We start from the raw sequence: 18,328 nt of genomic DNA on the forward strand, positions 1-18,328 counted from the left end.
ACAAGATCAAGCAAACCAACATTTCTGCCTGGATGTAGTAGATAATCTCTAGGCCCTAGCCTGTATTAAGGAGCTATTGGGAATTGATAGCTATTGGAGAAGAGAGGATTGTTCTTCTTTGAGTGTGTGACAAGTGGTAGGTTTACACTCTAGTGTATGGCCCTACACCCTTGCACATATGAGCAGTACTAATAACATTCGGTGAGTTATTAAAGGAAGGAGAAGGATGAGGAAAATGATGAGGGTGGGGGGATAATAATGAAGTTATAAGAGGAAGTGTTGGAGAGGATACTAACAGAGTTGGAAGGAGAAATGGGGTGTATCTGATCATGTTTCACTGTATACATGTCTGAAATTCTCAAAGAATAAAAAAGAAAGATGCCCTACCAAAATATTTATGAAGTTCAATAATATGATCCTAAGTATCTGGTGGGCACTTATTAAACACTATTGGAGAGATGGGTGATGGCATGTACAAATCAAAGGCAAAAATGTATCGTGAGCATGGAGCTTCATGGAACATAGCAGGTGGCCACAGGTGTTGAATGCGGCGCTGTTCTCATTTTTTTCTTACATTTAGCTTCCTTGTATGATTGCATTTGAATAAAAATGCTCTGCTAAAAGCAAATGGGAAACTTTCAACAGTAAAGATTCAAATGCATTGAAGTGGAATTCAAGGGTCATTACTAATTTGAATTATTTGACACACAATGAAGATGGCTATAGACATCTGACTTTTATTAATGGGATGGGTATCTATATGCCACCTGGGCAGACCAAGACTTTCCTTAGTCCTGTGGGCAAGCTTAAACAAACATAGGTTAACTGTGGTACTTCCCCGTCCTTTTTCAGGTATGCTACCAGTGACTGGGTGATAAATGTCTGGGCAATGAAAACTCACATCATGTCAGTGGCCATAATTATGCTTCAGAGTAAAATTTCCTCTTGTTAAGGAAAGATGCACAAAGGACGCCTGGTGTTTCCTGCTTCTGCAGTGCTGGATGGTGAGCATGTATGTGAATGCAAAGAGAAGCAATACTGAAGACGGCAGGAGGCAGGAGAGACAGTTTTGGTCCTTGGTGGTAGCATTGCATCACTGAGTTTACCGTGCAGACTGTTGTATCTCTGAACTCACTGTGTGAGTCAATAATTGTCCTAATTATTTCTGTCTCTCCTAGTTCTTCTCCTGTTCCTCTACAGCCTATATCATCCTAGCAGCATGTGGACTGTGATTACAGAAATCACAATGAACAGTAGCTATTTAAAATCCAGATAAGTATGTAGGACAATGAATTGTGGACGCACAGTTTCAACTTGCCTTATTATTTCCACACTTGGTTCCATTGGCCACCATGTCTATTCCTTGACTGGTGTCTTCGGGGTGGAATAACTTACATGTCAGGAAAGATATTGTAAGTCCTTTCCATGGCAGATTACCTGACCCGCCTTCGCAGAACAACTTCCCACACATGGCATCTCTACAAACAACAGCAGCAACAACAAAATTACAAATTTTATCCCAGGATTCAAATTTCAGTCTTATACAAATGCAACGCAGCCTTTGCCTATCAATATTTAAAAAATAATATTTCCCGTGCAGCAGTAACTTCTAGTTGTATCTATATACAATGACCTTATTCTGCACTAACAGGACCCTCGGATAGTAACAAAATGTGTTGTTTTTCAAATACAGATCCCTTTACAACTAATTTTTGCCAGTTACCTAAGTTGTGGCTAATGGAGGTCAGGGCAGAATCTTAAGCCTAAATTCTAGAAGGTGGCCTTGAATAAGGGAACACGCCCCATTTCTGGGCATTTTTTCCCTCAGTTTAGATGATGGAGTGTGTGCTGGACTTTGTCAGCTTGACACAAACTGCAGCCACCTAGGAAGAGAGCATCTTAATTGAGGAATTGTTCCCATCAGACTGGTTTGTGAGTGGGATAGTTTGTTGATTGACTATTGATGTAGGTGGGCCCAGCTTTGCTGTGGACAGTGCCATCCCTGGGCAGGCAGTGTTGAGATGTGTAAGAAAGCAAGATAAGCAAGCCAGAGGGAGTGGAGAGAGTAATTAAAATTCTCCCACGGCCTCTGCATCAGCTCCTGCTTCCAGGTTCTTGCCTCTAGGTTCCTGCCCTGACTTCCCTCAGTGATGGACTGTAACATCAAAGTGTGAGTCATTCAAATCCTCTCTTCCAAAAGGAGATTTTGGTCAGAGTGTTTTATCACAGAAATAGAAAGCAAACTAGGACCGAATGTCCTATCGGTGGAGTTGGGGAAGCAATCTCTGACTGAGAGAAGTGCTTGGGGATGGAGCTTGAGGATATACAAAGGGCAGATCCCTGACCTCACAATGGTGACTGGACAGCCATTTATTTTTATTATTTACTTCCCTTAGATAAACTCTAAAAGATAAACGCCTCATTTTCCACAACAAAGTGGTCTGCACAAAGCCAGATGTCTCTTACATCTCAAAGTACTAAGTGTGGCCCTAAGAGATCTCCCTCTGGGTCTGTAGGTTTAACTGCTCAACACTCAGGGAAGCCATTACTGACCACCAGAAAATTCCAGAAAAGTCAAAGCCAATAAGGTCACAGTTAAGTGCTTTATGCGTTACTCAGAGGATCTTGTGAATAAGTCGTCTAGGGAGAGAACGGGACTTTTCTGTTATTGCTTGTGGTTAGAGAAAATATGGATGGTAACCTTAGGAAGCCACAGCATTCCCAAACTCCACTGGGTGTTCTTCAAGAACCAGAGGATGATTCATGCAAACCTGTAAGCCTGGTGCTGGGCACAGGAAATGTGGAGATAACTGCCCACCACAGGCAATGACTACTAAGTGACTAGGTGGTGTCTGGAAGAGGATCAAGTGTCTGAGCATCATGTTACACTCATTATCCACTGCTAGCACAGCTATAAAGGTTAATATACTCACTGGCCATAGAGGAGGGATGAACCAGCCCTACTCCCTTCCCACCCCATGTATTGCTTTGCTGAACCCTGTATATTGCCTTTTCCATAGCTGTTTCATTTTTCAATCTGCCCTGAGTTTCTATGAAGAAAAGGTCATTCTACATAGTCTGTCCTTTAGGCTCAGATCCCTCCAATGGGTCTCTACATCCCAACTAATTTGTTAATATTGTCTAGCAATATCAGTGTTCAGTAGGAAAATTCTGAAAAATGCTCCTGCTGTTCAACCTTTTGTTATAAGTGATATCTACAGAATTTGGACCGGGCATAAACATTTGATCCACTATTATACCCCTTAGAAGGCAGGAGAGGCGCTTGTTTGTGAAGTGTATTTGCTGTTCCTTCACAGGATCGGAGTTCTGTTTCCGAGCAGCACCCTTCTAACTCCAGCTCCAGGGGATATGATGCCCTCTTCTGGCCTCTGTGGGCACCTGCACACGTGTGGCATCCACACATAAACACATCCTAATATACATAACTAAAAATAAATTAAAAAACAACATATTTAAGTTGAATTTTAAAGGTCCTCTTAAAGTGGCAGAATAAAAATTTATACAAAAATCTCAAGTTCATTTGGTGTGATTTTTACCTATCTTTGAGGATATTAATACTGAAATTAAAATGAGTGCTTCAGGTGAATTGTTGGCCACTTTTCTTAGTATATTCTTTCTCATGCAAATGCCACGACAAATTGAAATACAATTATATATATATATATATATTTATCCTGTAGTATATGTATATATATTATATTATTTATTATATATCCTGTTTTATATATATATATGTAGTATATATAATACATATATACACACACACACATATTAGAATGGCTGTTTCCTGGATAGATAAAAAATTTCTACCACAAAACTCATAATGAAAAGCACTAGATTTAAAAAGTACCTCAAGTATATCCACTTTCTTTAAAAATATTTTTCTAGATGTATTTATTTTATATGTGTGTGTGTGTGTGTGTGTGTGTGTGTGTGTGAGAGAGAGAGAGAGAGAGAGAGAGAGAGAGAGAGAGAGAGAGAGAGAGAGAAAGAGAGAGAGAGAGACTGACTCTGTTTGGCCTGCATGTGTATATGTGTACCACTTGCAAGAGGAAGTCAAAAGAGGGTTTCAGTTCCCCTGGAACTGTAGCTACAGCTGTTTGGAAGCCTCCATGTGGGTGCTGGGAATTGAACTCAGGTCTTCTGCGATAGCAGAAAGTGCCCTTAACTTTTGAACTATCTCTCTAGCCGAGAAGTCACTTTCTCTTGAACCAGAATAAGCCAACAAATGTGGGAGAAAATGTGCCATTGTCCCAGAGGAGACTGTGGGGAGAAGATTCAAACAATACTGCCACTTACTTTGCTTTGCAGGGCATGTGTGTGCCGTTCTCTATGTGACAGTATCCGTACTTTGACCCACCTTCATTATGCTGGTAACATGACTTATTTGCAACCTTGGTTCCTGGGATCACGCACAGATGAAAGTGACATATTTGGAGAGAAAATAGATAGGAAATGTAATATTATAGAGTACAAAATATAAAGTTAGCATTAAAAGTACGGATTGAATATCCCTTATCCAAAGTCCTTGCAATTGGAAATGTTTTGGATTGCAAATTTTTTTATACTTTGAGGTATTTTCATATATACCTTGAGATAGCTACAGAATAGAACCCACCCCAAAAGTAAAATTCATTTACTGTTTTATATGTATTTTAAACACATAGCTACTGGTCATTTTACTCATTTTTAGAGTACCTGAACTTTAACCTATTATATGAAGATCATAAGTAGATGTTGACATTTAAAATAATTCTGTATTTTGGAGCATCTAGTGTTCAGATTTTTGAGATCAGGGATATATTGTGTTTGTGCTATTTTGGCATACTTCTACTGAGAATTTGCAGATACACAAGCCTCAATAATTTAATGTCAGAGTAGTAAGGTAGAATTTAAAGTGGTCTTTTAAATATTCTGTTGTAATTGCTATTTAGGTATTTGAAAATATCTGTAGGAGTTGCTGAAGGTTAAAAATTTCACCCAAATAGAAGACTTAGCCAGAGGGCTGCTGCCATTGCATCATTATGTTCAAGACCAACAAGCATTGATAGTCAGGTATGAAATGCAGCCACAACAAATAGCAGCTATGTTTAACCAAATGCCTCCTGTGTGCCAAGTACAGTGCCAAGAATCACACCTTCCATTTCCCATGCACTTGGCCTCAGACAGCCATCAGATGGGCACAAAGCTCCAAGGTTCAGAACTCAGGCTTTAAGCACAACTTAGCAAGTGCTTGAACTTTGGCAAGTATCTTACTTAAGCACTGAGCTTGCTCACCTATAAAATGAGGGTGTGTGGTGTAGTTCATAAACTCAGTTTTGATGAGATGATCTATGTAAGCCACCAAGAACAGGGCCTGTTCAGTAGTATGTGGGTTCTTACTGCCATTCTCGGGTTATCCACAAGGAAGTGGAGACCCACCTCAAGTTATACAGGAAGATAAGAAGCCAGCTTCACCCACCTCTCCCCAAGCCACAGACTCAGGCCCTGACTCAAGTTATCCCACTCTGTGATGAACAACTCGTAAACTCTGGCAAGCTAGATATAAACCTTTGAGGGATAATCAATAAAAGTAAAATGAGCAAAAGCTTATGCGGGTTTGTTCTGTTTTCAAGGAAAAAAACATGATATTGATTTATAAACTTGAAATATTTTTAATCAATTCCATGTTTTACTATTCAAGATAATAAAACCTTTGTAACTATATTTCTTGGATTATTTGGGCCTTAGCAACATATTAATTCCTTATTATAACAATATAGATATATTCTGGGAACAAATAATCCAACATATAAACAAAGGAAATGTCATAGTAAAAATCCCTAACTTCTGAGTTACAGATTCTAATATTTTTGAAAGTATCATTCATGTACCCGCAATCAGGTACCTTTGTAGCTAACTTTTGCCAGCCAGTAACATCCTTATGCTTTTCCTAGACTTTAAACATTTTACAGTACAACAAAAACATGGGGCTGGAGAGATGGCTCAGTGGTTAAGAGCACTGGCTCCTCTTCCACAGGTCTTGAGTTCAATTCTCAACACCCACACGGTAGCTCACAATCATCTATAGTGGGATCTGATGCCTTCTTCTGGCGTAAGGTCATGCATGAGGAGAGAGCACTCATATACATAAAATAAATAAATCTTTAAAAGAAGAAGAATCAGTGTTAGATTAATGCACTATCATTTGTTTGATCCATCTTTATTCTTGGATTTTAAATTCCTCTTCAATTACTCATTGCCATAAAGGACAATGTTGGAGGAAAACTTTTCATTGATAAATATTTCAGAGTTTAGCTGCTAGGGCAAAGCAGGGCAATGCAGTGCCTTTGGCTGTGTGTGTTGTTTTCCAAATCTTCATCTCTGTAAACATTTCCCTAATCCACATTTTGCCAGTAGTGTGTGGTAGTACGTGAACATTCTGTGCCATCTTTCCTAAAACCTGCAACCAGTCTTTGGTGGTTTATAAATGCAGAAGGTTAAAGTTTAGCTTATGTTCATTAATACCCTTTATAGAGCTGTGGAGTAAAGGCAGTTTTAGTCTTTATTGGTTGGGCATTTTCATTTCCTTACTATAACAATGTACTTGTGATAGCATGATCACATTTTCAGGACTTTGAGTTTTGATTCCCAGGAATATCTTGAGGCTAAAAGTGTGACTTTCATGAATTTATGTTACAAACTTTTCAGATTAATTTAAAATAAATATGATCTTTTATGAATCACAAAACTGGGAATTTGAAGACAAATCTAGAATTTTATGGTGGCTACCTTTGAATGAACAATTTAATGGTCTTCTCCATCAAATAGCCAATAAATATGTTCCATATTAATTCAATAGATAATTTTGATACCAACTAAAATCAGGCACTGAAAAAAAAAACTATGGAGAAAATATTCTGGGTCTCTGAATGAGGATGTAACAAGACTTGGGATGGAGCCAGACAATAGAGTCAGACAGAAAAAGTTAATACTCATTTATTACTGAGCAATAAAGAGGACATGCTGAGTTCCACTTATGCACATAGGGTTTTCTTTCCTTGGGTTTCTGTCTCCTGAGGACAATAGTCAAGGATATCTGAGAGTAACCAGCAGAAGCAGTTTTGCTGTTACCTTTAGTTCAGAATACCAGCTCCCAGGAAGTGTAATCAGAATTGCTGAGGCCAGTCTCCAGCACATCTGGGCACCTCTCAATGGTTTAAAGGCATTGCTCCTCAGATTGTATCTTAGTCTATCCTTGCTGAATCTAGAGGGGCTTATCTAGGATTTTTTAGAAGATCTTAAGGTATCTTGATTTTTTGGGTTTTTCGTAGACAACAGGTTATTTTTTGTTCTATTCTCAGTTTTGGTTGAAGTTTATTTTCAGAAATTTTGAGACGTTTCTGGCATGCAATAACACTATTGAAGTAGTATTAGGAATGTGCAGCTTCATTCCTTTTTGAATAAATATTTCCTGTGTCATTTATGTAGGAATCTGGAAGAATGCAGGCTGTGACAATTCAATACATGGCATCATACACATGTCATCCAGGAAGAACAAATAATTGCTTTCTTGTTAATTTTTTTTTCTTTCATTTTGTAGAATTTTGTAATCTTTGACCAGTGGCTCCCTATTTCCTCCCCACAGCCTCACAAGCAGTTTGCTATTTCCTTCCAGGACTTCAACATCTTTATAGACTTCACATAGAAATGAGCACACTTATTACTCTAATTAGAAATTTGAATTTATAATCAAGCTTTTTCATCCAGTTTAAATTTGGGCTTAATGTTTTCAGCTATGTTCACATCACATTTATTTTAAAGCCTGTGCTATGATTTCCTTAGTGTGGACACTAAACTTGGAGTCAACAAAAATGGTCATTGAATTGTTCTCATGTTTTCTCGCTGCTATTCTGCATTCCATGGGTTTTTATTAACGTGTTTCCTACATGAGCTCATGGCCTATCTACCAACTCTACGGTCACTCTTCCTGTGTGCATGGATGAATTATTTGAGATTAAAAAAATGACTTTTGAAAAGCTTGTCTCAAACACAGTATGATCAGACAGATATTAAAACAAAAAAGTGTCAAAATAAAAGTAGAATTTCAATAGAACAGCCCTTTTATTTGCTACCTTTGAACTTTTGGTCTTGAAACAATGCCCTCATTCAGCTTGATTCCTCCACTTCCTGTGTCTGAACTCCATGGTGTCCTCAGCAATAGGACCTTACATTCAAGTCCCAGGAGGCAATCAAGGGCAGTGGCAAAGCATGGAATATTTAAGGGGGATCTTTGGGATACACCCTGTGCTACAACTCCAAGGGGGTTTTGCATTGCCTGTCAGTGGGGTACTTGTTAGATAGTCTATGGCTCTTGGGGGCAAACGTTATCACTCACTGTGATATAATCACACACACACACACACACACACACACACTTTTAAGTTACATTATACAGCACATGTCTCTATAATCTAGCACCCTTTCCTCAGAAGTATTGGAAGGTGCATTGCAAGCTGCCAAGGGAGACTAGTTCTACACAGCTGCTGTGCCTTTGACCACAACAATGACCAGCCCAACAAGATTTCTCCAATGGTGCAATAGAGGCACTTATATCTTGGAGATAATCAAAATCTATCTAATTAGACTTAATAGCTAGTTTATTACAAGGGAATTCATGCCTGCCACTACCAACAATCCATGCTAGCAAGGTCATAGACACTAAAAGAAAAATTACTATTGCCATTTTTCTAAGTCAATACAGCTTCTACTTTTATTTTAAATATTGATCCTTATACCCATAAACAATTGTAGCTTTCATCCCCTCATCAGTAAAGCTTTTTAAAGTTTATTTTATGTTTTGCAGCAGGCAGGGTCTATTACAGAAATCCAAATATAATCAAACACAGAGAATACATGACTATGGGGTCCCCATCCCTAGTTAGCACATCTACAACACAACCCCTACACCTCAGGCTCTGAGAACAGTATGGAAAAGAGGGAAGAAAGATTGTAAGAGCCAGAGGACCAAGATGTTTGCTGCAGGATAATGTCTTCTAGATATGGCACCATGAAATCTCAAAATCATGAAATACTGCCACTACCTAAACAAGACCTGCATAATGACCACATCATTCAACACACAAAGGGAATAGGAGAATCTAATAGATTCCAATTTAGATGAAAATTTACAGGAACAAATGGATGTGGAAGAAGGGAAAATATGTTTTCTTTACCTATGAGCACACTATATACAATCCCAAGTGGTCAGCTCTAGACACTTGTGTATATGTATGAACAACCCTAAATGGAGCCTGTAGTGTCTGTGTGTGTTTAGCAATAACAATTGTAAAAGAAGAAAGAGATCATGAGTCTGAGAGGGAGTTGGTGGGGAGGGAGGAGTTAAAGGAAGAGATGGAATTGATGTAAAATACAGTGTACTCATGTGTGAAACTGTCCAATTAAAAATTTTAAATATACTTATTTATGATTTTGAAAAGTGACACCGTTTCTAGGAAGAATGAGATTGGTCCTTTGACCAAGGCCACACACCATCACTGAGATGATGTTGACATGGAAGGGAATTGCCACTGTGATACTAATGTTCATTGCTAACCTAATGTGTGTTAGATTCACCATGGAAACACACTTCTGGGTGTATCTGTGGGTGTGTTTCCAGAAATGCTTGTCTAAGGAGGGAAAGCCCACCTTGAATGACATCACCCCATGAGCTATAATCCTAGACTGCATAAAAAGGAGAACTGAACTGAGCACAGGCATTCATCTTCTGATTCCCAATCAGGGATACAATATAATTAACTGCTTCAAACTCCTGTAGCCTGGGCTTCTCTAGCATGAAGGACTTCCCCTGGAACTAACTAAGAGACAAAATCAACCCTCTTTTCCTTAAGTGTCTTTCTTTAGGTATTTTGTCACAGTAGCAAAAAAAGTAACTAATCTAGTCAGCATCTTACCTGGGCCCCACATCTCCATGCACTGCTGCTGCAGGGTGGGACAGTTGCCCATCAAGCAATAGCCACGCCCATTTTGGCAAGGGTGACCATTGACTCTGAATTTGTCAACTGGGCAGTAGCTGGATTTACCATCACACATCTCAGGCAGATCACAGTCATCTTTTGCTGTTCTGCACACAGCCCCAGCCTTTCTAAGCTGCAAGAAAATAAAACCAGAAAATATATGTCACCCTGCCCCTTGCTCTGACACCTCAGATTAATACAAACAATCCATTTGGTCTTCTGGGTTATGGCATAATTTTACTGTAATTTAATTTGGACTACATACATGTCATCTCACTAGTGTTGATGTTGGCCAATACTCTGAGTCTTTAAGCAATTCATAGTTTGAATTTGCAATACAAAAAGTAAAGAAACATGTATTAACATAAGAGGCATGCCAGGCAATGTCTCAGATAGAGAGCGGAGAGTTATATCTCTCCTTTTGTTGAATTTGTAAGATTTAAGTCTGCAACTTTAGGATTTGCTAGTTAAGTGAACCTTCTGGAAAAAGGAGACAGCTTTGCAAGTGCCAGCTCTGCATACCTCAAGATTTTCCCAGGCATCGAGTTTCCTGGGTTCTTTTCATTGCAGATTTAGGCAGTTCTTGTCAACTCTTGTTATGGAATGTTGCATTGTGAAGAAAGAAATAACCAAGTATCCCCTTGCTATATGAACTCTGTTGCAACAGTACTGTACATTTTGCCCTTACTTCCTCAGAGAAACCTTGATAAAAACCAACTACTCTGCCACTTCAGCAAATCAGAGGAGGCTCATCCTTTGCTGGCTGTGTGAGTAGGCACAGTTCATTTCATGGACCAAACAACTTCCACTGTTTTAATACCAGTTACAGGACCAGACCAAAACTGCAGCCAGAGTTCACCAACCCTCCAAATGTAATTTCTACTGCTCCAACCAGCCTGGACCTCTTAACCAAACCTCACCAAGTCCCTTCTTTGTGCCCTCTCTTATCATTTAGATGTTCTTTCTTTTGATGTCTAAATCTAAATCTGAAATCAACTCATTTCTGTTTCTTCGTCATCGGAAATACTCCTTTCACGTGAAGTGTCCTCTGAGCTCTCTAATATAGACTTCTGCTCTTTTAATCCTCTATGCAGTGAGGGTGAGCCCTTGGATTTAGATTTGAATAATGTGCTTTTGAATTTGGGTCCTGATTTAAGGTACAAGAAGCCTCATTCAATTCAAAATACTTTTCTAACAGATCCATCAGTACAGGCAGGTTTGATCAGTTCATATGATGCAGTCTTGGGAGGCCCTGCAGTATGAGAAGCCAAAGGGGAAACTCCCAATGGTCTTGGAGCTGGTCATGTTTGCCCACATTGGTTTGCCTACTGAATAATGATCATGTTTTTATTTCTCAAAAATTATTCTGTATGGATTTAAGATGAACAATGTGGCATTTTGGTATGCGTGTGTGTGTGTGTGTGTGTATGTGTGTGTGTGTGTGTGTGTGTGTGTGTGTGTGTGTGTGTGTGTGTGTAATCCATGTGTTCCAAGCTGGCCTTGAACCCTTCATGCAGCCAGTGATAATTTTGAGCTTCTGATCCTGTTACTCTACCTCCTGAATGCTGAGATTAGAGATGTGAGTCACCATACCTGATTCATACTCTATTGGGGATTGAACCTGGGGCTTCATGCTTGTTGGGCAAGCACTCTGCCAGCTGAATTACATGCCCAGCTCTAAAGTCAGCATTTTTAGAGTATGGATTTACAAGGGATTATGCAGCCCTTGTCTCTCTGGGTCTGTTCGCTTTCACTTGGTATAATGCCCTCCTGGATTATCCTGGTTGTCACAAATAGGAGACATACTATTTTTTTCATATTTTCCTCTCTAAGCCTCCTTTCACTCAAAAGAAAAATGAGATAACATCTCCTTTGCATTATTGGGAGACGGGTTGAATTTGAAAAGAGTGATTGAGTCATTATTTTCTAGGAAGAAAAACATTGCTCTGCCTGTTTGACTTAACATAATCACTGAAACATTTATATAGAAAAATAATCATAATTGTAAAAATTGGAACAAATGAAACTTACTCGGCACTTCTCACAGCATTCTCCCAGGGCACATTGGAAACCTGCTTTGATCTTACAGGTCTTTGCATCACAGCATTTATTGGTACATTCCTAGAAAATGTCAGCCACAGATAAAAGTGGTATATTATTCTAGTACAATTCATAATATAGCTTATTTGCCACATATACACATTACTTGGTAGCACTTAAAATTTTCCTTAGAAAAATAAAGATAAACAAAGACATTAGAAAGAGTCTGAGCATCTGGTGGCTTGTGTTTATCTGACTTTAACTTACATATATTTTAACGGACATATACTGTCTATCCTTTTGAACAAATATATTCCCCACAAGTCCTTCATATGAATATTATTAAGTTCTATTTTTTTGATAAAATATGAAGGAAAACAAAAGGAAAAGATAGATTTTAGAACAATCCAACTTGATTAACCCTACTCATTAGTTATGTTTCTATCTCATCTTTAATTCAATTCTGTCTTCCACATAGATACTGGATATTATTAAATTAATCTTTAACATACATACTCTGGCCATTAACTTAATTCTAGCACATACTCCAGAATAACTACTAATGTAGCTCAATACATTTGTAAGTGACATCATATTGCAATGACAAATGCCTGGATACCCATGAAAGCAATATAATTGTTTTTGATCTTGGTTTTTTGTTTCTGAGAGATCCAAATCCTTTCTTTAGAGGCACTGGAGAACCTGGAGCCTCAGGAGATTCCTATTGTACCTGTTAAGAATCCTACTGAAAAAAAAAAAAAACAAAAAACAAAAAACAAAAAAACGAGACTTCAAGAATTACAATATTTTTAGAGTTAAAACTACTTCCCTAAGTTTAAGTCAAAACATCATCAGAGAAAGACTATCCCTGCAGATAGAAGAAATAAATATTTAATTTTATTCTAAAGACATTGCAAAGCCAATCCCTTTGTAAGGGACATTGTTGGGGGGGCGCTACAAAGTCAGGATGGAAAGGGATCTAGTGAAGAAGAAAAAGATATATGAAGATCTGCACGCTCCTTAGCAGACTAGCCTGAAAAATACCTTCCTATCCAAAGTCCCAAAAAACGTTCAGTTTTATGGTGGGCTATACAATTATACACTTTATGTTCTTAGCAACTGATAAATGAACCAGTTTATTTTAGAAAGGGCTAGAAGTACCTTGGGGGTGCCACAGTCACAGTCCTCATTCATTTCTACCAACTGGTTCCCACAGACTGGGATGGATATGATATCTGAAGGCAAGGGGGTGTTATAGAGGCAATGGGATAATAATCTGTCTTCAAGAAACTTCCCATAGTTGGCACGGCTGCAGGAGCTGAAGTCTGTGGGCATATGGAACCTATGTGGGTAAAGAAGAAGAAAAAGCAGCACAGCCATGCTTTAAATGTGGGGAGTAATGGCTGACATCAACTACAATGGTACAAATTACAACAGACATCAACTACAACACACTGACGAGGTACTAAGTTATGAGAATATCTACATTTCTAAATTCACCCACATGTGTGGATTTGAATATCTCAGCTTAGTGGGTAAACATGACCATTTGCAAAGTGTAGCATGATGACCACTTTTAATGATAACAAAAAAAAATGCTTCTTGGCCAACTCAGATCATCTCTCTCATCCCTGGATCATTTGGGGAAACAACTGTATTTCATGCATGTATCTAACATCTTTGCACATTTTATGCATAGATCTTATTCCTTTAGATAAGTACTTTTCATCTTATAAATGAAGGTGAGGTTTAAACATGCAATAATATCTGGGAGAAATGACACTAACTGTGGGACTGGAGAGAAGCCAGGTACTTTTGGGGGAAGGAACAAGAAAAAAATTACTCAGTAATAGAGTTAGCAGAAAAGTAAGAACAGAAAAAATGAGATATATATTCATATATTGATAGATAGATAGATAGATAGATAGATAGATAGATAGATAGATAGATAGATAGATAGACAGAGTGAAATCCTTCAAGATAAGATTGCCTGGAAATTTTTCCAGCAAGACCGGGATATAAATATCTTTTCCAAATTTTTCCTGTGAGAAGTTTTTTTTTTCTGTTTTTGAAAATTTCCTTTTCTTCACAGAATATATCTGATTATGTTTTCTCCTCTGTCTACTCCTCCCAGTTCCTCTTCACCTCCCTTCCCATCCAGATTCACTCCCTTTCTGTTTCTCATTTTAAAAAAAGGTTTCCTTGAGATAATGCTAAAATATAACAAAATATAATACAGAATATGACAACTCAAAAACTATCACATCAAAGTTGGGCAAAACAAACCAACAGAAGGAAAAGACCCCAAGAGACGGCACGAGAATCAAAGACCCACTTGTTCACACACTCAGGAGTTCCACAAAAACACCAAACTGGAAGCCACAGAACACATGAAGAGGGCCTGGTGCAGACCCGCGCAGGCCCTGTGAACGCTGCCTAAGTGTGAATTCATAGACACTTTGCTCATGTTGATTTACAATGCTTTGTTTTCTTGGTTCCCTCCACCCCCTCTTGCTCTAACACTGTTTCCACCCCATCTTCTGCAAGGTTTCCTGAGCTCTGAGAGGAGGAATAGCATGAAGGAGACATCCCATTTAAGGCTGAATGTTCCAAGGTTTCTCACCCTCTAATGTTTGCATATGTTCCCATCTGCTGCAGGAAGCTTCTCTGATGATGATTGATCATATTTGTTTTTATGGGTCTGGGTTATCTCACTCAGGAATATTTTTTTCTAGTTTCATCCATTTGCCTGCAAATTTCATGATGTCATTTTTTAACAGCTGAGTAATACTCCATTATGTAAATGTACCACTTGTTCTTTGTTTATTCTTCTGTTCAGGGACATCATCAAATTTTTCTTCAAAAACTCTTCCCCATTCTGAGTTTATGGAATATTTGACAAAATTTTTACAAAAATTTGGCAAAAATAATTTTTTTGTTGCTTGAGCCATGTAGATAACACGAGAATAAAATGATGAGCTGCCCCAACCCCAAAGAGAGAATGTGTCTCTAGTATGACTGGTTTTTTTAAAAATTAGGTTTAAGGTCTGGAGAGATGGCTCAGAAGTTAAGACCACCCACCGGCTCATCCTTCAGAAGACCCTGGTTTGATTATAAACACCTACATGGCAGCTCCCAACTGTCTGTAACTCCAGTCTTAGGGGATACGATGCCCTCTTGTCTTCCAAGGGTATAGGTGGTGCACAGACACACATGCAAGCGAAACAACCATCCACATCTAAATAAATAATTTTAAAAATTCATAGAGGTGCAGATAAGCTCATATGGCACAGATTCACCAGTAAAGGATTCAAATATCAAATTAATTATAAATTAAATGGAATTAATTGAAGTAAATAATTTTTAGTATTTGCAGTAATATTTGGTGGTCAATATGATTTAACTTTATGATTTATTTATTTATTTATCTGCTGTTACCTATCCAGATTTAACATAGAAGTGTCACCAAGGCTGTGGGCACTGTGTCTGAGTCCTGAGACACAGGACTGAGAGGCTCCTTGAGCTGTGTTTGTTACTCCAGGAACACAGCCGGTGACTTAGAGGATCACACTGGTCAATGGTGGCTCCTGCAAACTTGGGTTATCCCTTGCTTTCAGATTATTCTCCACACAAAACTTTGTCCCTGTGACGTTTTCCTTTGCTTATTATTAGGTGTTTATATATATATATATATATATATATATATATATATATATATATATCTCCAAGATATAAAAATGTAAGCTTCCTGATTTTATTAAAATTCTTCTAATTCTAAGACATAAAGTCTTTAACAAGGTGTTGACTATGAGCTTGAGCCTACCACCAACCACAAAACATCAAAACCAGGGACACACAGTGTGTCCCCAACACCCTCACCTTAGTGACTGCTCCATTACACAGACTTCAGATGGGCACTTGCAGCTCAAGTAGTCATGGATCATGCCGAGGTTGTGGCCCATTTCATGGGCCATTGTCCCTGCAACTCGAAGATGGTAGTTACTGTAGTCCTAAGGGTAATAACATGGAAAACGGCATGTACCTCTCATGGTGACATACTCTTTCTGGTGTTGAGTTCAGCTGCAGATCTCTCTTTCTCTCTCCCTCTCTCTCTTACACACACACACACACATACACACACACACACACACACACACACACACACACACACACACGCACACAAATACCAAAAACACACAAATAAGGAAAGGGATTTATCATTCAAACAGTAATCTCAAAATGTTGGTGTAACCATTTCAACATTAGACAAAGTGGACACCAGAATAATCAGCACTTCGAGGCTAAACATTTGTGAGGATTGTGAGACAACAAAAGGTCAGCTCTTCAGGAAGACAATGACTAAACTTATATATATAAAATCTAACAACAGAGCTTCAAAACCCATGAAGCAAAACTACAAAGTTGAAAGATAAAAATGAACCAACCAGTAACTATGTTTATGTGTTTCAATGCCCACTTTTCATTAAGACTGAACAGATCCAAACAACACTAAAATTACCTGGATATTATTGACAATTCTAGAACACTAACAGAAGACCCTTTTATGTCAGTTTAGGTGCAACCATCAACTAAAGACAAGTATCAAAAATCAAAATTCTACAGAGTACAATCCAGTGCATAAAAATAATAATAAACAATTTTACATAACACTTATAAATAATATATGAGTTAGGTCTAAAAACAAAAATTATGAAATATTTAAAGTGAAAGAAATAAAATATACTCAATGTATCAATGCAGCTAAAATACATAGTGAGGCATTGATTGCATTAAAGAAGAACAAATTAAATACAATATAAATAAAGGACAGATAATTACTAAGACAAGGCCAGAAGTCAATGAAGTTTAGAGGAAAAACCACTGAAAGAATCAATGATTGCTGTGGAATAATTCTTTTGTGCACTCTAAAGATTTGTCACTTGAATTGGATTACTAAAACACTGATTGGCCAGTAGCCAGGCAGGAAGTAGAAGTGGGGCAACCAAACTGAAGTTGATGAGAAGGAAAAGGGTGGAGTCAGAGAATCACCAGCAGATGCAGGGGGAGCAGGAGAGGAATGTGCCACACTAATAAAGGTACCACCACATGGCAGAGGGCAAATAAGGAATATGGGCTAAATTGTTAAATTAAAATGTAAGAGTTAGCTAATAATAAGCCTGAGCTATTGACCTAGTATTTGTAAGTAATATTAAGCCTCCAAATCAATTATTTGGGAAGCAGCTGCCAGATATTTGGGAACAGGTAGGCAGGAAAGAAACATCCAACTACAAATTATCTTTGCAAAGATCAAAGAAATTGATAAACACCTACTGAAACTGGCCACAACAAAAAGAAAAGGCACATATGATCAATACCATAAATAAGAAAGGGGATAAGGTTGTAAGTTAGCTCCATATAGCAAAGATTGTAAGGGATATAATCAATCAGTTTTTGCCCACTAAATAAATAGACATCTTTTTTCCTCCCGAAAGATGAAACTACCAAGGTTGCTTAAATACAGAACCGTCCAAAATTGACTGAATCATTGAAATTTGATTTCAAAATTCTTTCCAAATGAAAAGAAAACTACACTCCTACACAGTTTTCCTGGTGAATTGTGTTAAATATTTTAGAAGATACAGTAGCAAGTCTACTCCAATTGTGCAGAAAATCAGAGTTGGGAATATATTCCAACTCCTTGAATGTGGCCAAATTTACAATAACAACAAAACCTTTAAAATCACATTCTATGAAAATAAAACTGTAGGCTGATAGTACACTTGAGTCTAGAGGCAGGGATCCTAAAGATGCATCATCATTGTTCATTAAGACAATATTTTATGAATTTGTGAGATGCATAGAACCAACATTTGATCTTCAAACAGACCTGAATGATGCCAACAGAATGGTAAGGAGAACACATTGAAGACATGAACGCTAGACCCACTGTTGATCCAGAAAAGTCTGTTGATCTACAAGGAAGAAAAGAAAGAATTACAAATAAGGAAACTGTCCTTTTTTTTTATAAACAATTTATTTAGAACTCTAAACAAGTACTGGAGAGATTTAAATTGCCAGCCATTGCTTAAGTATTTGGGGGGGGGGTTGAAATCATAAAAGGGACTTTTTTCTAATACTGTCTTCCACAGAATTTGAAAGTCAAGCACTTGACTGTAAGAACATCCAATGTTTATGACATGTTCATGACTATTATAATTTTTATAATTTTCCTTTTAAATTTATTCCTTGTC

At 37.9% G+C, this 18,328-nt stretch overlaps 1 protein-coding gene across 1 annotated transcript in view; it reads right to left on the bottom strand.

Moving 5' to 3' along the window:
• Positions 1–18,328, bottom strand: part of Adam28 (ADAM metallopeptidase domain 28) — a 61,037-nt gene that overhangs the window by 15,556 nt on the left and 27,153 nt on the right. Inside the window, exons 10-16 of the mRNA XM_076545267.1 lie at positions 17,965–18,049; positions 15,957–16,087; positions 13,239–13,419; positions 12,069–12,158; positions 9,975–10,170; positions 4,321–4,423; positions 1,319–1,478 (exon numbers count right to left, since the gene is read on the bottom strand). Of these exons, the coding sequence (XP_076401382.1) occupies positions 1,319–1,478; positions 4,321–4,423; positions 9,975–10,170; positions 12,069–12,158; positions 13,239–13,419; positions 15,957–16,087; positions 17,965–18,049 (946 nt within the window). The remainder of the gene's footprint in view (positions 1–1,318; positions 1,479–4,320; positions 4,424–9,974; positions 10,171–12,068; positions 12,159–13,238; positions 13,420–15,956; positions 16,088–17,964; positions 18,050–18,328) is intronic.

The sequence above is a fragment of the Peromyscus maniculatus genome, chromosome 9 (genome assembly GCF_049852395.1).
Source record: "Peromyscus maniculatus bairdii isolate BWxNUB_F1_BW_parent chromosome 9, HU_Pman_BW_mat_3.1, whole genome shotgun sequence".
Taxonomy (NCBI): Eukaryota; Metazoa; Chordata; class Mammalia; order Rodentia; family Cricetidae; genus Peromyscus; species Peromyscus maniculatus.